This window comes from Loxodonta africana, chromosome 7 (genome assembly GCF_030014295.1).
Source record: "Loxodonta africana isolate mLoxAfr1 chromosome 7, mLoxAfr1.hap2, whole genome shotgun sequence".
NCBI classification, from domain to species: domain Eukaryota; kingdom Metazoa; phylum Chordata; class Mammalia; order Proboscidea; family Elephantidae; genus Loxodonta; species Loxodonta africana.
In genome coordinates, this window is record NC_087348.1 from 103,941,415 (window position 1) to 103,962,539 (window position 21,125).

A 21,125-nucleotide genomic window follows, 5' to 3' on the forward strand; every position below is an offset into this window, starting at 1 on the left:
TCAAACTATTTCAGAGCAAGAAAATAAAGGAATACTCCTGAATTCATACTATGAAGCCAGCATAACCCTGATATCAAAGCCAGTCAGACACCACAAAAAAAAAAGAAAACCACACATCAATATCCCTTACAAATATAGATGCAATAATTCTCAACAAAATTCTAGCCAATAGAATTCAACAGCATATCAAAGAAAGAAAAATCACGACCAAGTGGGATTCACAACCACTATGCACGGATGGCTCAACATTAGAAAATCAATCAACATAATCCACCACATAAATAAAACAGAAGAATCACATGATCATCTGAATTGATGCAGAAAAGGCATTTGACAAAGTCTAACACCCATTTCTGATATAAACTCTCAGCAAAATAGGAATAGAAGGAAAATTTCTTGACATAATAAAGGGCATTTAAACAAAACCAAGAGCCAACATTATTCTCAACAGAGACTGAAAGCATTCCCCTTGAGAACAAGAACCAGACAGGAGTGCCCTTTATCACCACTCTTATTCAACATCATGCTGGAAGTCCTACCTAGAGCAATAAGGCAAGAAAAAGAAATAAAGGGCACCCAAATTGGTAAAGAAGAGGTAAAACTATCCCTATTTGCAGATGATATGATCCTATACATAGAAAACCCCAAAAAATCCATAAGAAAACTATTGGAACGAATAGACAATTTCAGCAATGTTGCTGGATACAAGATTAACATACAACCACCAGTGGGATTCCTCTACATTAACAAAAAGAACTTTGAAAGGGAAATCAGAAAATCAATACCATTCACAATAGCCCCCTAAAAGATAAAATACTTAAGAATAAATCTAACCAGGGACATAAAAGACCTATACAAAGAAAACTACAAAACACTACTGCAAGTATCCAAAAATGACCAACATAAATAGAAAAACATACCATGCTCATGGATAGGAAGACTCAACATTGTGAAAAATCAATACTACCCAAACCGATCTAAGATGTAATGCAATCCTGATCCAAATTCCAAAAGCATTCGTTAATGAGATGGAGAAACTAATCACCAACTTTATATGGAAATGGAAGAGGCCCCAGTTAAGTAAAGCATTATTGAAGAACAACAACAAAATGGGAGGCCTCACACTACCTGATTTTAGAACCTATTACATTGACATGGTAATCAAAACAGCCTGATACTGGCACAACAACTGACACATAGACCAATGGAACACATTTGAGAACCCAGATGTCAATCTAGCCACCTATTGGCAGCTGATATTTGACAAAGGGCCTGTAATGGATTGAACTGTGTCCCTGAAAAATGTGCGCCAACTTGGCTAGGCCATGATCCCCAGTCATGTGTGACTGTCCACCATTTTGTCATCTGATGTGATTTTCCTATGTGTTATAAATCCTATCTCTATGATGTTAATGAGACAGTATTACAGGCAGTTATGTTAATGAGGCAGGACTCAATCTACAAGATTAGGTTGTATCTTAAATCAATCTCTTTTGAGATACAAAAAAGAGAAGAAAGCGGAGAGACAGAGTGACCTCTTGCCACCAAGAAAGCAGAGCTGAGAGCAAGCATGTCCTTTGGGCCAGGGATCCTTGCACTGAGAAGCTCCTAGACCAGAGGAAGACTGATGACAAGGACCTTCCCCCAGAGTTGACAGAGAAAACATTCCCCTGGAGCTGGTACACTGAATTCATACTTCTAGCTTCCTAAAATGTAAAAGAATAAATTTCTCTTTGTTAAGGCCATCCACTTCTGGTATTTCTGTTATAGCAGCACTAGATAATGAAGATGGGGCCAAGGCAGTCTCTTTAACAAATGATGCTGGCATAAATGGATGTCCATCTGCAAAAAAATGAAACAGGACCTATACCCTACACCATACACAAAAACTAACTCAAAATGGATCAGAGACCTAAATACAAAATTTTAAATGATAAAAATCATGGAAGAAAAAATAGAGACAACATTAGGGGCCCCAATACATGGCATAAATAGTATATAAACCATAACTAACAATGCATGAACACCAGGAGATAAACTTGAAAAATTAAACACCTATTCTCATCAAAAGGACTTCACCGAAAGAGTAAAAAGAGAACCTGGGAAAATTTTTTTGCTATGATATATCCAAGGGTCTAATCTCTAAAATCTACAAAATACTTCAACATCTCAACAACAAAAAGACAGATAATCCAATTAAAAAATGGGCAAAGGATATCAGCAGACACTTCACCAAAGAAGACATTCAGGTGACTAAGACACATGAGGAAATGGTCACAATCATTAGCCATTAGAGAAATGCAAATCAAAACTACAAATAAGATACCATCTCACCCTGACAATACTGGCACTAATCAAAAGAACAGAAAATAAAAAACACTGAAGAGGTTGCGGAGAGCTTGAAATTCTTAGGTACTGCTGGTGGGAATGTAAAACGGCACAACCACCATGGAAAACCACGGTCTATGCTTCCTTAAAAAGTTAGAAATACCATATGATCCAGCAATACCACCCCAAGGAATTTATCCTAGAGAAACAGGAGCTGTCACACAAATAGACATATGCGCATCCATGTTCACTGCAGCATTATTTACAAGAGCAAAAAGTTGGAAACAACCCAAGTACCCATCAACAGATAAATGGATAAACAAATCATGGTACATACACACAACAGAATACTACACAATGATAACGAACAATGATGAATCTGTGAAACATCTCACAACATGGATGAATCTGGAGGGCATTATGCAGAGTGAAACAAGTCAATCACAAAAGGACAAATATTGTATGAGACCACTATTATAAAAACCCAAGAAAAGGTTTACACACAGAGAAAAAATATTTATGGGTATGAGGGAAGAGACAGATGGGGAGGAGAAATCACTAACTAGATAGTAGACAAGTGTCAGCTTTGGTAAAGAGAAAGACAACACACAATATAGGGAAAGTCAGCAAAACTTGACCAAGGCAACGTCACAGAAGCTTCCTAGACACATCCAAATACCTTGAGTTACTGGGGCTGAGGGCTGGGGACCATGGTCTAGGGGGACATCTAAGTCAATTGGCATAATATAGTTCATAAAGAAAATGTTCTAAATTCTACTTTGGTGAGTAGCATCTGGGGTCTTAAAAGCTTGGATACATCTATTGGTCTCATCCTGTCCAATGCCAGGGAGAATGAAGAAAACTAAAGCTACAAGGAAAATATTAAATCAAAGGACTAAAGGACCACATGAACTACAGCCTCCACCAGCCTGAGCCCAGAAGAACTAGATGGTGCCCGGCTACCACCACCAAATGCTCTGACAGGGATCCCAATAGTGGGTGCTGGACAGAATGGGAGATAAATGTAGAACAAAGTTCAAATTTACAAAAAAAGACCAGACTTACTGATCTGACAGAGACTGAAGGAACCCCCAAGACTATGACCCTTGGACACTCTAACTCAGAAGTGAAGCCACTCCCAAAGCCCACTTTTCGGTCAAAGATTAACAGACCTATAAAACAAACAGTAACATACCGTGAGGAACATCCCTCTTAGTTCAATCAAGTATAGGAGCTCAAATGGGCAACTCCTGCCCATAGGCAAAGACTGCTCTACTAGTGGTTCTCAGAATTGGTCCCTAACCAGTAGCATTAGCATCGCCTGAGAACTTGTTAGAAATGCAAATTTTCAGCAGGGGTTTAAACTGGAACAAACCAGTTGGAAGCCCTGTTTTAAACTCTAAGAATAAAAGGCTGGTGGCTCTAGGCAGGCCAAAGTCTGAGGGTTTTTCATAGTAAGTACTTAGTTTCCCTTCTTTCGAGGCTAAGAAAGTGAAGATTCTTCTGAGATTAAAAGAGAAATCAAAGTTTGGTCAAATGATAGTTGATAAATTTTCATTAAGTGAATAATAAGGTATTTACTCCATATAAAGGTATTAGTATTTCTTTAGTTCTTACTCTCTACATCTATCTTGATTTAATTTAAAACATTGTAATTTGTTTAGCTAAATAATTGATACGGTTTTATTTTTTAAGATAAACCATAAATGAGCCAGAAAGTGTTCTATCCTGGTACTTTTAGTTATTGGTAACCAAGGACAATCTTCAAATCCATTAAGTATAATCATTCCCCAGTAACAACTGCCTGAATTCTAAGAATTCCTGAATGCTGGAATGCCTAGCAGGCAAAACTGCGCTTCCACAGGGCTTGCTGGTCTGACCCTTTTCAAGCCCACTGTGTCATTTTTACAACATAGTAATGACTCTTACCAGCAGGGCTTTTGGACAACTCTGACTTCAGCCTTGGTAATTCTGATGATTTAGCTTTATATTCATTGATGGTGGGCGAATTCTCAAAGGACTGTGGTCTCTCAGTTAAAACTTCTGAGTGAGAAGAGGGCCCATTGATTGGAAGACAAACAGAAGTTGTTGGCAGCTGTGTTTCATTCTTTGATGCACTAGGGCTTGAGGCTGGCTGATAAAATGGCAAAGGCTTTCTGTATCGGGAAGGCTCAGGCTCATTCCGAAGCCCATCTGCGTCCCCTGTGTCTTCTGTTGCATTCTTCAATCTGTCACATTCTAAAACACTAAATTCTCCCACTTCTCGGCCGTGGATTAGCCCAGGACTCTGTGGAAGTTCATCCTTCACTGCAGAGAACCTCACGTGCTTTAATGGCTCCAGTGTGTTTGGGGAGGAGTCATCTCCTAAAGAATGCTCCTTCTCTGAGATTCTCTCATGGATGGTTAGACCTGGTGACACAATTTTGCTTTTGGGTTCAAGATTCTGATTAAAACGCACAGTTTCTGAGTCTGTGCTACTGGAACTGGAGTTGCGCTTCAGGATCCCTCTCGGAGCCCCTTTTGCATTCAGAGAGTCTGTCCTTTGTCTAGGAAAAGATTGGTTATCATCTTGCTTTAAATCGTTTGATTTATAGATCATTTTCCTTGCTTTGGGGATCGGAGCCTTGGTCTGGGAACCATTCAGAGGGCCTGGAAAAGTGGGCTTTGGTTTCTCTAATATTTGGCTTGAAATATCCAGGATAGGTGACTTTTCTTTTGATTCTGACAATTCACCTGAAAATTAAAAACCATTAGGTGGTATATATCAAGCAGAGAGTAGCTTTATAATTTAAAATTTGTTGATGTTAATTGCCATTGAGTAGCCTCCAACTCATAGCGACATTATGCACAGCAGAATGAAATGTTGCTTGGTCCTGCATCATTGACAGTAACGCATGTAGTATTAAGTGCAGACCTCGTGTAAAAAACTTTGAAAAATTCATGCATTTATTTCATTGCACTGTACACTGAATATTACTGTGTTTTACATACTTTGTGAATTTTACACTCAAAAAAGTTCTTAAAAAATAATTAAAAGAAAATTTCTCAAAGAAGATTTTAAGGAATAAAAACAAAAGTCACTTTTTAAAAATTCAGAAAAGGGAACTGAATTTTTTGAAAAGAAAATCTCAATACCTACAACAAAAATTTATTTTGTCAAAAAGTTAAAAAGAACAACAGCAACAACAGATGACATATTCCAGTGATTTTTTTCCTAAAAAATATATTACGTATGACCAATGAGAGGGGAAAAGACAGTAATACTAAAATAGGCTAACAGAAAACCCTAATGCCACTGTTCAATCCTGAATTTTTCACCCCCTGCCCAATCTTTAATGCTTGTGGAATCATCCTGCAGTTGCTTTTGAAGTGACTGAATTATCTGGTATTTCCTCTTAATGGTAGGTCCAAAAACCTGTTGTCCTTGAGTCGATTCCAACTCATGGTGACCTTATAGGACAGATGAGAACTGCCCCACAGGGTTTCCAAGGCTGTAAATCTTTATGGAAGCAAACTGCCACATCTTTCTCCCACGGAGCGGCTGGTGGATTCCAACTGCTGACCTTTTGGTTAACAGATGAGTGCTTTCACCACTGCACCACCAGGACTCCTTAACGGTAGGTAGGAATGGTAATTTTGACTAATACTCCCTAAGAGGCAGATTTAAATCAGTTAAATCACAAATGTGATCAAATGCTCCTGGGAGAGACTGGGCTGATTATTACAGATTAGGGGATCATAACATTGTCAAGTGATCTTTTTTCCTTGAGGCAAATCCTTTTCAATTTTAAACAGAGTACAGTGTCCACTCATGGTAGGCATCCAATAAATACTGCTAAAGGAATGACTGAATGCCGCTGGTCAAAAAATTTCCCAATTCACTGATGGCTAAACCCAAGGCATGAATGTCACATAACAAGTGGCAATGCCAAGGTTGGAATGCATGAATTTCTGCTTTCTAAAATCTCTGCTCCTTCTCTCTCAGGCAGGAAGTCAATAGAAATAGAAGAATTAGAAAACCATCAGGACTTTTCACTTTCTCTTGGAAGTTATTTTAGTGAAAGGAACTCTGAGAATTTCCCTCAGTCTACAGATAACAAAGATAAAAATATTTAGTCCATAAAAATAATATTTACCCTCTTTTGAGGTCTGAAATAAACCAGCACTTCCATTTTTTGACTGTTCATTTTTGGTTTGTTGAGATAAGTGATCTTCTGGCAACTTGGAGCTATTAAATGGATTCTTCCTCTGCTGGGGAAAAAATATTGTTTATTAAACTCATTTCAAATGTCTTAACAGTAACTCAGTGTTAGAAAATGCTTATTATCTCCAATATTTGATAGTTTTATCCAGTAAATTCTATTATCTGGGATGTTTAAAAATGGTTGTTCTGTTAATCTGATTAGCACAGCATTGCCACAGAGGCCATACAAAAATCTAAAATTGTATAAAACATCCTCAATTCCAGAGTATTACAAAGTTAGACCAGAAATAGGCATTCAGACCTAAATGTCACATTATACAGATGAGAAAAGTTGGGCCTGGTCAAGGTCAGGGCAAACCTGAGACTCTAATTAGATCAGATTCCTACCAGAGTTCTTTCTACCATAGCCAACTCTCATTGTACTAGATTAAAGCAGTACCAAGGACAAATGTAATTGACCTTTTCTAGAAGGATTTGGAAGGTATTCAGATACCTTTGCTTCATGGTCATTATCGTGATCATCAATTCTAATGACAGAAAAGGTATCAGTAAATGGATATTTTTTGTTAATATAAGACTGAACATCAATGTTTACTGTCTACGGTTTCATAAACAGACATTCCCTCCTATAAACAGACTTCTAACAGAGACTCAGAAAGCTATGAGTAGGAATAAGGACTGACATAGAACTAACAAATTCCATTCCACATGCTTAAAAGCAGCAGCCTCAAGTAGCTTCAGACCCTGTACTCCCCTAGAGCAAGAAATCCAGGTCTTCAGCAATGCAGTTAAAAGGGTATTCATCAGCTTTTTAGTTTAAGAGTGACTTCTTACACTAAATACTAAAAGTTATCTATATCTGGTACCAAAACCAGAAAACGGTGCTACAGAATCCTCTTTATTCCATGAAGTTTTCATAAAATAAGAAAAATGGCATTCTGACCAAAAAAAAATGAGTATCTCAAAGTCTGAGTTCAATCTACCTTAGCTGGAGATGCAGCTGACTTCCTTGTGTGTTCCTGGGACATATCAATCACAGTGGAAGCTGGATTTACCACACTGGAACTGCAAAAGAAACAATAATTCAGAGAATAAAATCTCACCCTTTGAGGAAGCATAAATCATGCCTCTGAAGCCAAAAGCTGTTAAGGCAGAATAGGAGAGGAAGTTTGTGAAATCAAACAGCCAGAAAGGGAGAGGGAGTTGGGGCCTAAAGACAGTTAAGCAGTGAAACAAAGGCAATGGCAGAACAGAAAAGAGGCATGAGACAAGACTAAATCATCCATCAGAAAGCCCTCATGTTTTTATCATAGTACCAGGTACACAGGATTTAAATGTGTGGAAATGAACTCCAGTCTCAAAGACAGAAGGTAAGATTAGATGCAGAGCAGAAAGTGAGGAACTGATCTCAAAGGATTGTTATCAGTAAAATAAAGCCCCCAAAGAGTTTTGGGGCCTGATTCCCTAGGGCAGGGGTGGAATGGTACTGCTTACTATAACTCAGGTAGGAAATAACAAAAAGACTCAGGAAAGGCAAGTATCTCAGCAAAGGAACAAAAGAAACAGCAGATGTAGGAGATGCTACACAGAGAAAGCCAGTGGGTTTAGGCAATTCACTGTGATACTACAACCTTTCAATCCAACCACCAGGGCTGACGAGGTGAATTCATGTTCAAATGCAAGGATAATGCCAAGCAGCACTTCCAGAAGTTGGTGAGAAATTAGAAGCTGGGGGCTGGCTTAGAGAAGTAAGAAGTCTCTAGACCATTATTTCCTATCCAAGAGATAGGAAAGCCCCAGTGTAAGAATACAAAATTCTCAAAGGCAGGTGAGAGTGAATGGGGAAAAGTGAGTTTAGCAGCTCCCCGTCACCCACCAACAACCACGCCCTTGGCTACTGAGTTGCCTCAGACATAAGAGGTGAAGTCACTATTCGCTGAAACTTCAGTGCCCTGTTAAACACCGCCAGTTCTCTTGGTGGCGTCATAGACCCAAGAGGTTGGAGAATACTTCAGAGGGTGCTGGCGTTTCACCACACAGTAAAGGAAAGCAAGGCCTGGGGAGGGGAGAGATTTGCCCCAAGGCCACAGAGCCTTACTCAAGATTATTTTCTCTAAAATTGTGGGCTAGATGTTCCTGAAATTTCACTTCCTTTCCTTGCCTCTGTACTTCAATTGCTATTTTTGTACAGAGTCAGTCCCAGGAAATGACCAAATTCTTGAGGAAGCTATTCTTCTCATTATCCTCCTCATTGTTCTAGAGAGACATTACAGCAGATGAGGAAGATGTATATAAAGTACAGTCTGATCACATAGAGATGAATAAAGGGAAAAAAGGGATACAGGGGAGGGGCATGGAACAAACATGGGAACTTACAAGGGAGGCAGAATTAAGGCTAATAGAAACACATTACAGGGAGTCCTGTATTCTTGCAACAGGTGGGTCACAAACTTCCATCAAGTTATCTAGCAGCCAAAGTGAAAAAACAAACCTTGTTTTTTAGACAAGGCATTTAGACAGAATTCAGTGTCTGTAAGATGAAAACAGCCAATAGGAACAGAAAGCAATTTTCCTTGAGTGTCATTTTAAGAAGATAGTGGGTGATGTGAAGAGCAACATCCTTAAAGCAGCTGTTATGCTCAGTTTCTCACAGTGTTGTGTATCTCCCTTTGTAAATAATTAGAAGACCTGAGATTAAGTGCTGATGGCTGGGGGTCTCATGGAACAACCATATTCTCCTGCCATCTTCCTTTCCTTCCCCTTCCCACTCATCAGAGTCTGTACATTCTCCTCCCTCTGTTCCCTAGAAATCCAATTTCTTTACCTTTAGGTCCCTGGCCTGTGCTGGCCGTCCATTCTGCACATCATGTTGTCCCGCCTTCCTCCTAGGGATAAAACCAGTCTCTCCCTTACTGAAGTCTATCAAGCTGTGTTTTTCATGTCTACTCTGTAACCTCACTCTGTGTATACATATCTCTCATAGTAGAGTGGGAGATCCTTCAAGAGTATCTTCACCATATTTCTATCCCCCACAGTGCCTGGTACACAACTGGTGAATGACTAAATAAATGAAGGCCAACTAAGCTAGAGCCAGAGGATGCAGCAGTAGGTAGATGACCATGTTTCTTTTATCCCTATTGTTTGCCAAATTACAATAAGGCACATTATTTAGATATTAAACAAAAATGTCTTTGTTTCTGCTATTCGGAAAGTTAGAGAGGAAGAAACAAAGCAGTCAGAACACAGGATCAGACACTAAAATACCAAGAACACACAGTACTTAATGGGTTACCTTGTGATTGGGATAGGGGAAAAATGAAATAAGGGTGGGACACTTGGTTAGTGATAGTTTACAAGTTTGCTTAATTAGGTGCTTAATTAAGAAAAATTAAAACGAGGGTCTTGGTGTCTCAAGCCTTGACTCAGAAAATCCAGCTACTTCCTGCGTCAAACTTGGGCTTTGCGTCTCTCAAAACATTTTTTGCTTCCTGTCTTTTACTGGACAATAATTACTGCAGAAAGCCATTCTCAATTGATCCTTTAACATCCTTATCTAGTATGTATCATTCTCCCCATTTTACTCATGTGGAAACTGATGCTTGGAGAAGTTAAGTAACCCGCTCTGTCTCATAAAGTTAGTGAAAGAACTTGGGATTTGAATCCAGGTGTATCCAACTGCAAAAACAATCATCTTAACCACTAAGCTATCCTGCCTCTGATTTCTTGCATTTTTAAAGCAATGGCTTATAGCAAGAAGAACGGCGTAAATCCAGGTGATTCTTCCTTCTCAGTGACTCCCATACACCTGTCTCTTTCACCTCTACTGACACCTCCTTTATTTCTGTTAACTGCATTCTCCTTACATCTGGCATCCCAATTCCTAGGTTCCAATCCCCTAATCCATTCAGCATTCCACCACTAACTGGAATAGTCTAAAATACAACTTTCATCACATCTTTCTACTCATTACTTTCCTGGCTTCTCAAGGACTGTGGAATGGAAGTCTGAACTCCTCACCAAGGCACCAGAGAGGTTCTACCATCTGCCCCAATATACCTTCCCACACTCCTTTCTGTTGACCCTTCATGCCAAACAAACTGGTCTATCAACTGACTGTTCCAGAAATTTACCTGACTCTTGGCTGTTTCCACTCAACCTATCCCCCACCACCCCTTCCCTGCAAGTGTTCTCCCTGCTTTCTTTGCCTGCCCAAATATTCCCTATCATCTCCAAGCCCAGTCCAAACCTTACCATCTTTGTGGCACTGTTCCTGTATCAGCCCAGCAAGGAGCAGGTCTCCCATGCCTCAACTTTTATAGGGCATTTTATTGGTACTTTGGGTGACAAATTTGCTCTCTGCCTGACACTTTGTTATCACATGGTCAGATCTTCATATATGGACATATTATTTTTCCTAAGAGAATAATAGTCTCTTTATAGCCAGAGATAGTGGCTTAAAATCCCTCTCAGAGGGTAGTTAACTGTGTCCTGAATATAAAAGATACTCATTAAATTCCACGTGATGAAATTTATTTACTGAACTGTGAAGCAAGCCACATTCCACACCCCACGCTCTGTAACTTTCTTCCCTGGGGCACCCTTCAAAAAGGACCGGTAATATAAGCATCAGCATTTAGACAAAATCAGTTTACCTCATTAAGAAGACGATTATTAAAATATTAGACTATGATTTTGGTATTAGGGTCCTCCTCCTAAAAATGTCTGCTTTTAATACAAGTCTTTGAAGCCCTGAAAGACTTGAAAGAATGATCATGTTAGGTATTGTGGCAGGGCCTCTTGGGGAACAGGGAGAGCTTTATTGCAATCTTAAAATCATACCACATAGGCAGCTTACACCCCATCTGCCTTCTATATGCAGCCACCACTAAGCACATGCCATGACTTTAAAAAGTTTTTGAACCACAACCAGCCATTCTCTCTCAAGCAGTTAAAAATAACAGAGGACATTTTATACCTCCTTCTGAGGCATTTTTCCACTTAAATATCAACAGTTTACAGAACCAGAATAAAATCCTGCAAGTGATTTTCTTTCTACTACTTTCGTGGGGTGGGGGGATTACATGTCCATCTCTTCTGTAGAACTCTGAGGTCCTTGGGGGCAGATGCTGTGTCTTACCCCTAGCACCATCGTGACATATGTTGGCACTCGATAAAGCTTGAACGAATAAGCAAACAAATGAAGAAATGCCTGACTCAGGGATGGTGGGAAGGAAGGAAACTAAGTATGCTATGCCAAGCCCTTCAAGTCAGTACACCTATGTATGTGAGTGTATGTATATATATGTATAAATAAATGTTTCTGAGTAAAAATTACTTCTGGGAATACACAGCTCTCTGGTGCTACTATGCTTCATGTTATAGAATTATCTAGCATACATATTCCAATCCAATCATAAGGCACTCTGAGGTCACAGTGTGATAGTTAAGGCTGTATGTCAACTTGGCTGGGCCATTATTCTCCATGGTTTGATAGCTGTACGATGTTGTGATCACTTCCATGATGGGATCTGCTGTGAGTAGCCAATCAGCTGGAAGGGAGTTTCTTTGGGCATGTGGCCTGCATTGAATGTAAGTGGACATTCTGGCAAGGCTTGTGGGCTTTTGCTAGTTCTGGATCCTGCAGCTGGCTCCTGTTCACCTGACCTCTGGTTCTTGGGACTTGAGCTAGCAGCCACCTGTGGTCTTGCCTGCCAATCTTGGGATTCACTGATCTTTGCAGCCTGTGAACAGGAGCCCTACTCTCTGACCTGCCAATCTTGGTTTCGCCAGCCCCTGCGGCTATGTGAATCAGGAGAAGCCTCTATCCTAACCTATGGACTTGGGACGTTCCAGCCTCTACAACCACGTGAGCCATTTCCTTGATGTAAATCTCTCCCTCCATATGTATGTATACGCTTTATTGGTTTCGCTTCTCTAGAGAATCCAGCCTAAGACACACAGGAAACTGTTCCTACCACACTGCCTGGGTAAATCTGAGATTCTACAGGATTAGGAATCTATAGGATTACTAAGGATTCTTCTAAGAGATAAATATAAGTAATTCTGCCAGATAGGTCTCTGAGAAGTGAAATCTTCACATCACTGGATTTGCTATCAATCCAAGGAACAAAGATCAAATGCACTGTCCCATAGATTGTTCATCTCTACCCTGCCTTTGAGAGCAAGCTAGGTTCCTTACACTGATCTTATTACAGGAGATGACAGCAAGTAGCTAATCCTCCTGGAGGATTCAGACAAAAGCCTTCTAAAAAAAAAAAAAAAAGAGCATTAGTGGAAAACAATGCTATTTCAGAGCTAAGCCATGGTTTCAACTGATTCTCAGTCAACAAAAGACAAGAGGGAGATTGGTGTGAGAAGTATCACTGAAGAAGAGGCAATAAAGCTCAAAGACTAGCATTTTTGGTACACTAAGCTGACTTACAGAATAGTCGTTTAATTCTACCAAAAACAAAGTGAACTGGGGATGCAGTTTTGCCTGCAACGAAACTTAGTTTTCTCTCCACTTTATTGGAAAGTTCCCAGAGGAGAACCTGCTAAACCCATGGGAAGAAACACCACAGTGAAGGCTTTTCTCTGAGCTCATTTTGGAGGCATTCTTTAGGTATGTTTTTGATTAACGGACATTATAAATCTCTGCAGCTGGCCACATTTCTTCCTACCTCCATGCCTTCTAATTCTCTATCTTGAATGTGCCTCTCTTTTAGCTATCCAAATTTGAGAGTTCCCCTCAAGTGTTCCCCTATCTTTTTAAAATCACCAGTGCTCATGGTGATACTTCTGAAGTGAGGGATGCTCAACAGCCCAAAGCAATGAAATCTGGATGCTTTCAATACTGGTCTTGTCTGAGTTTCTTTTTTTTTTTTTTCCCTCTCCCTTCTCTTCTTACTTTACACAGTCTTTTGGGGACCCTAGTTCATGCTCATACTTCAGTTAGCTGAGTTTCAAACTACTTCACTCATTGATTTACTCACTCGTTTATTCATTAATCTCCTCACTCACCATTAATTTTTTACGTAGTAATTCATTCTTTTATTTCACCAACTGTTCCCATTTATTCTTTCAGTCCCTCATTCTCCATCTATTCTTCGTTCATTCATTCATTCAACAAAACATTTGTTGGACACTGTTCTAGGTACTAGTTCACTAGTGTTCTAGAGCAGTGAACAAAACAAAAATACAGTAGTGAACAAAACAAAATCCTTGACCTCATGAGGCAAACAATAAACATATAAAAACAAATATCACATAATCCCAGGTGGTGATAACTGCAACAAAGGGCAATAAGAGAAGATACGGCCATTTCCTTACTCCACAGATCTTTGCTGAGTACCTACTGTGTGCTAGACACATTGTTAGATGTTTGGGACGTGGTGGTGAAGAAAATCCAGGCCCTCAGCCCTGAGAGAGCAATGCAGTGATTCCCATCCCTGGGAATCGAGATTTTTAAATGTTCCTTGGGCAATTCTGACATAGGCCACTGTTGAGAACCCTTAATTAAAAACCCACATATCCTATGCTAATTATTACATATCTCTGCGTATACTACTAACACCTCAGATTCCTTCTAATCGACCTCATCTCTAAAACCGTCTTATATGTTTCTTTTCTTCATTTCCTTGATTAGTTCTCACCAAATCTCACCTAACCTTCTGCTATAATGTCCTAATTGAACTGTGTGCCCCCATCCTCCACACAGTTGCCACAATGATTGTTCTAATAAGTAAATCTGATTAAAAAGTTAGTTATAGGATACTTATGGCTTAGAGGGAGCCCTGGTGGTTCGGTGGTTAAGAGTTTGGTTGCTAACCAAAAAGTTGGCAGTTTGAATCCGCCAGCTGCTCCTTGGAAACTCTCTGGAACAGTTCTACTCTGTCCTATAGGGTTACTGTGAGTCAGAATAGACTTGACGGCAACAGGTTTGATTTTTGTGGCTTAGAGGAAAAAGTTCAGCCTCTTGGCCAACATTTAAGGCTCTTCACGATTTGGAGTTCCAGCCTCCTCTTTCAACATAATTGACCACCACTCATGCAGCACATCAACCATACGCGACCACTTCCAGGTCCCCAACATGCCAAGCCCTACCATACTCCCATGCTATCCCTTCTGCCTGTACTGCTCTCTCCACCATGTCTACCTAACATAATCATTTCATTCTTCAATAACTGCTTCTAATATGACTATCTCCAGAAGCTTCCCTGGCACCTCTTCCCCTCTACCCCAGAAACAATCAATGTTGCTGCTCTGTTTCCATAGCTTTTTAAATACATTTGTCATACTCTATCATAATTTATGATTCTACTTGCCAGCCCCTTCTCCAAACAATGAGTTCCTCAAAGATAGGGACCATATCTTGCCACCTTTGAATTTCTAGTTACCATCTTGTACAATAAATACTCAATAAATGTTGACTGACTTCATAGCCTTAAAAACCCTATGACACACAGTTCTACTCTGCCATGTATGGGGTTACCATAAGTCAGAACTGACTCCATTGCAACTGGCTATCAGTGACTTGATACAAAATTTTAATATCTGTATTTGGTTGCATTTCATTCTGACAGGTACTTACCTAGGTTTTGGGGGCCACTCACCACCTTTTAGGTTCCCAGGTGGCAGAAATGGCTTGCACTCAACTACTAATGTAGAGGCTGGCGGTTTGAACCCACCCAGTTGTACTGTGGAAAAGGCCTGGCGATCTGCCTCCATAAAGGTTACAAGCAGGAAAGAAAACCTATGGAGCAGTTTTACTCTGTCACATGGGGTCACCATGAGTCAGAATTAACTTGAGGGTAAGGGGTTACCACCTTTTGAACACCCTTTCTATGTCTGATGAATTTCTCCTAGTATGAGTCCTGCTTACCCAAGGTCCAAAAAACCCAGTGCCATCGCGTCGATTCCGACTCATAGCGACCCTATAAGACAGAGTAGAACTGCCCCATAGAGTTTCCAAGGAGCGTCTGGTGGATTTGAACTACCGACCCTTTGGTTAGCAGCTTACCCAAGGCAGAAACCCTAAAAGCACTTTCCCAGTTTCTCTTATAGCAAGGGTGCAAATAGGTGAACTAGCATCAACCAATGGGCCTAGTTTGTAGGAGAAACTGTTTTGGAAGAGAACAATGAGAGCAAGTAGGTGCCTCAGAGAATCCACTTTCTGACAAAAATGACAGCGGAGGCTTCCGACTCCACAGTGGTGGAGGTTCTGGCATCCAGTGTCCAGCATTAGCAGCGCTCGCTGTGATGGGGGAACAGCTATGGGATCTTCCTGTTACAGTTGGGGTGGATACAGTGCCTATATACCAAGAATTTTTTTTACAGTAAAAAATAAAGTACAGGTATCTAATGTAATTGTTCATTAGATATATGCATTCCTGAAAATAAAAGGATTTAATCTGAAAAAAAAAAAAGTGTTGACTGATTGAATGAATGAATGAAAAATGGATAAGTGACTCTACAGAATGAACTACTCTACTGGGTGTCAGCAAGACATTAAATCACTGTTTTTAATCAATTGCATACAAGGACATTTAAACACTTTATTTCCAATGAACAGCCCTGAGCAAATGTAGCCAATCTGTGGACTAACGGTTCCATCCTCACCATTCATGCCTATTTCTCTTCTCTTTGTTTCTCTTTTTACACCTCCTCTCATTCTTACATTGCCTTTCTTCTGGTCTTCCTTTATAACTCTTCTGCCTATGGCTCAGGCCTGCCAACAGTATTCCCTGATACTTGAAACAAAAGCAGTCACTGACTTCATCTTAGGGACTGATGACATTTATTACTACTAGGGCTGGTTCATACGTAGTCAGCATAGGCTGCCAACTTCTTAGTGTGATGTCAGGGCACTGAGAAGCCCACTGCCCCAATATGTAACCCTCTTCCCACCTTAGAACTTGCTTCCTTTGGTTACAGCTGGCAGCCTAAGGGGTAGTGAGAAACCCTAAATTTGTAGCCAGCAAGTCAGAGTGAGGGGGCACCTTGGTTACCTCCAAGCTTGCAGCTGGTATCAGAGGTTCTGGGCAGATTTAGCAGTCTGGAGGACTATGACCTGTGATCAGAGATCTAACCTAGCTCTGGTGGTTAGCATCAGAGGAAGAAATGCTGTATGTACAGCTGACTGGGAGCTGAATTGAATAGATTTGGATTAGAATTGAATTCCTTCAATTTAGCCGGTGTCAGAGAAGTAGAATAGATTGCACTGATTATAGATTAATTGATACCTTTACAGGATTAATCTGTGATGGATTAGAAATTTTTTAAAAACTCAAACGGTCTATCATCACAAACAGCTTGAAAAGCACTGGTCTAGCCAACACTGTTCAGGTAAAAATCAGTAACCAGAACTAGAATTGTGAGTATTCGAAGTTTTCCCTCTGCCTCTCTAGAGGGAACCTTGTTCTCTGCTCATCAAACTCCTCTTTGCTTCCTCGTACCACAGGTACAAACAAAGGTGAGCTCAGAAAGAGCACATGTAGTTATCAATGCTTGAGTACATGCTGGGTACCCACAGTGTTTTGATTCTTTTAATTCTATGGACAGGACCGCAAAGAATTGTGCCCATAGCAGAAAGAAGGGCCTTGACACAGAGCCTATTAGAAAAACTCCTTCAGAATCTGCAATATCCAGTCATTGCTGGCTTACACTCCCCAACTCCTGACTCCTGGCTAAGAAAATATTGACAGGCATTGAGTCACTCTATTGAAATTCACTTAGCCTAAAAGTACTGGCCTCAAGATATACTTAACACACCCAGTTCACAAAGGTTAAATTATAAGTGAGAAGCCCTGTAGGAACTTGATACCAGTAAAGCAGTAGTTTCTGACATGGAAAGGAGGAAGTGAAAAAGCTCTCCTTCTACAGCCCCACAGTTCTAATTATAATGCCACCTGAAAATCGCCAATTTTCTTTTGCCTGAAAAGTGCTAAGTGGTTCCCACACCTCATTTCATTTAATCTCTCAGTATCCTGGCAAGGCAACCCTGTTATGATTTGCAGATGAGACCCAAAAGACTTGTCTGAGGTCACACAGGGAATGCAGAAAACAACATAGATATGAATTGTGGAAGCTATATTATTATTAGGCCCAAACTGAGGAAGAGTGGCAGAGTATCCCACAGCTCACATGGGGTCGGGCTGTGAAGACACTGGAGCTTCTGACCCTCAGGACCTTTGAGGTAGTATGAGTTCCTGGGAGAAGGATGGGGAGTCTGACCCAGATAAAACTGTGTAACGAGTCAAGTTTGTTTCTGATGCCCCTAAATCACCTTCTTTCCCCTTCTTCAGCTGATCAGTGCTCTCGTGCCCCCCAACCTCCTATAAAACCTGACTCTTAGGAGCTACTCTCAGCTTCTTGGTGGTGAATCTAAGTGACTGTGTTCCCTCTCCCAGGGTTTCTAATATTTAAGGTCTCATCTATCCCTATTTTAGGAAGGCCTTCATCCCATTTGAGGAACTGCAGGCAGCTAGTGAGGTAGGGTGCTTTGCACACCCTTCCATGGACCTCCTGAAATATCTGTGTATATTTAAGAGCCCATGTTCCCATTTACTGAGCACTTACAGGGGAGTTTATGTATTCATTAGCTAATTATATTCTCAATAATTCTGCTAACAACCTATTATTATTCCCATTTTACAGCTGGGAAAATAAAGGCCCAAGAATTTAAGTCATAACTAGCAAAAGGTCACAGTATCAATTGGTGGCCACTGTTAAGGTGTTCTAACCTCTAGCCAACTTGGCTACTACAGACGTAATAGAACATTACAACTAGTGCCAAAGGGGAAACAGCCTACCAGCCATGGGAAACAAAGTAATCTCTTCTCCAATAGGGAAATGGGTACCTTCATAGAGTCAGTATTCCATTATCCATGTGATATAACTCTACTCATACTTGACTCTGAAATGCCTATCGGTACCTATATTATACACCCTTCTCCTCACCTGAAAACTATGTTGGAAACATCCCTGTTCCCCGGTGGCCTCGGCTTTGGACCCTGACTCAGTGGCCATGCCATCAGTAAATTCATTGACTTCACTGCCATCAGAGACTCTGGGGTTAAAAATCTGGTTCCCAAGCTTGAGTTTCTTCCATTGCACTAGACTATGGCAATTCGATCATCATTCATCTCTTCTCAGTAATGACTTACTCCCCTATATTTGTTTTGGAGTACCCTTTTATTCTACTCTAAGGGGAAATCCTTAGTACAAACAAAAAAATACCTGTTGCTGCTACTAGAAGAAATCATTGCTTAACATTTTAATTTTATTTAAAATTCATATTTATTAGAAATCCTGGAAACTAGGAAAGGGTACTACTCAGCTTTTTTCCCCATGAGGGGAAATTTTTTTTGTATACCACCCCCTTCCCGATGCCAGGGAGAAGAGTCTGGCATTTGTACTCATAGCCCGCCATTTTGACCATTCAGCACACCAAGCAATCATTTCTACCTACAGCAGTTTTCCCCACAATCTCCATCTTACCTTGGACTTGCTGGTGCTGCATCTTCTTCTGGCTCTTCTATAACACCAGCTAGCTCTGGGGGAAGGAAAGCATCTTTGTTGACATTATTCACCCAGCTTTCCTTTGCCCCTTTTGCTCTGTCCTTACTCTGCTCAGCTGAAACAGGAAACAATAAAGACAGGAAGGTTATCTCTCACCTCTGTGACCTACAACTCTCTTATCTTCTCTTATCACTGAAAGCCCAAACCTGAGCCTCAGGCCTGCCCTGAGTGCCAAGGTAATCACTAATGACTTTCAGTACTTGGGATCAGTATTATATCTGCAAGAGAAGTCAGTACATTCCTATGGTGATGTTGTTGTTGTTACCACTGAGTTGATTCTGACTCATGGTGACCCCATATGTGTGGAGCAAAACCACTCCATAAGGTTTTGAGGCTATAATCTTTCAGAAGCAGACCACCAGGCCTGTCTTCTGGGTGGGTTCAAACTGCCAAATTTTTGGCTAGCAGCAGAGTGCTTAACTGTTTGCACCACCAGGGGAACCTCCCATGATGCTGGCCACCCCCAAGCAGAGTCTCCCGAGAGAATGGGTGTCCCTTCAAAGGTGCAGATAACCCCAGAAACCACTAAGGCAAAATTACTTTATCAATTTGACCTGAATTGGGATCAGGACCAAATGTGCATGGCTAGTGGCCACTCAGTGTAGGGACACCTCATTGAGATCATCATTAACAAACATTTTCTAAACATCTACGGTGTGTCCAACACAATGCAGGCAGGGTGCTGGGGTACGAAGGTGAACAAAACACTTCGGGTCTGAATGGCCCTCTCCACTGCCTCCTCCTCCATGGAGTCTCTACACATCCAAATCCTACATACTCCTCCATACCCAGCTCAGATGCCAGTGCCCCTATAAAACCTCTCTCCCATCCCTTCAAGAAACAGCCTCTTTTGCCTCTGAATACCCGGGACTCTTTACCTGAACCCCTCAGAAAGTTAACACCAACTGAGTAAAGACTGGGTGCCAGGCACTGTGCTGAGCTCTTTGCATGCATTATCATACGAAAACCAAAAACCAAACTCCTTGCTGTCCAGTAGATTCCGACTCATAGTGACCCTATACGACAGAACAGAACTGCCCCATAGGGTTTCCAAGAAGCACCTGCTGGTGGATTCAAACTGCTGACCTTTTGGTTAGCAGCTACAGCTCTTAACCACTACACCACCAGGGTTTCCATTTTATCATATGAAGTAGGAGCCATTTTCCAAGTTTACAGATTTGGAAATTGAGGATCAAAGAGTTCAAGAAACTTGCCTAAGGCCACACAGCCAGTAAATGCCAGGAATACTTTTCATCAGTGTTAAGAGGATGAAAGAATACTAAACCCATTGCCTTCAAGTTGATTCTGACTCACTGCACCCCTAAAGGACAGAACAGAACTGTCCCACAGGGTTTCCAAGGAGTGCCTAGTGCATTTGAACTGCCAACCTTTTCATTAGCAGCCATAGCTCTTAACCACTATGCCACTCCCACCCCCCCCAAAAAAGGGCTCTCAATTTCTAGATACTCACATTCCAGGGTAATGTCCCCCATAAGACTCTTTATGCAAAATCTTAAGTTTCTTCAATGGCAAAATGGAGTTAACAGTCCTAATCTGGACTCCTCAAGATTTCTGAAGGTCTGGATGATTTTCAAAAGCAAAAGGGGTGCAAGCGATGCCACTGTACACACTAAGTAGTCAGTTCTTACCTGCACGGGAGTGTGACTCTGAGTCAGAGAAGCTGAAATTCCAGCTCTGCCATTTGCCGACTACATGACCTTAGGCAAGTTACTTAATTTCTCCGAGCTTTATATACCCGATATAAGGATAATAAGAACCATAAAAGGTTGCTGTGACTATTAGAAACAATACAGAGTGAGAGCCTAACATATATTAGATACTCAGAAGATAACTATTTTCCTTATTGACTACAGGCTAGATGATAGAGGCTGTTCACAGGGTAATAGGTTACACTGACTAGTTCAGAGTTTGAAGGTACACAGTAAATGTTAATAAACTCAAAATTATTCTCAACAAGCCTTCAGAATATTGTCTTTAAAGTAACTTAAATTAT

General features: G+C 40.7%; 1 protein-coding gene across 18 annotated transcripts in view; it reads right to left on the minus strand.

The window, feature by feature from the left end:
• The window catches only part of LOC100672653 (synaptotagmin-like protein 2), a 133,257-nt gene that overhangs the window by 49,110 nt on the left and 63,022 nt on the right, over positions 1-21,125 (minus strand). For 5 of the 18 annotated variants that reach the window (XM_064288791.1, XM_023558524.2, XM_064288789.1 and 2 more), the window contains exons 4-7: positions 19,031-19,085; positions 7,516-7,597; positions 6,465-6,579; positions 4,258-5,061 (exon numbers count right to left, since the gene is read on the minus strand). In XM_064288791.1, coding sequence (XP_064144861.1) covers positions 4,258-5,061; positions 6,465-6,579; positions 7,516-7,597; positions 19,031-19,085 — 1,056 coding nt within the window. Of the gene's footprint in view, positions 1-4,257; positions 5,062-6,464; positions 6,580-7,515; positions 7,598-19,030; positions 19,167-21,125 lie in introns of all 18 variants that reach the window. The other 13 variants (XM_023558523.2, XM_023558521.2, XM_023558528.2 and 10 more) reach the window with 3 other exon arrangements.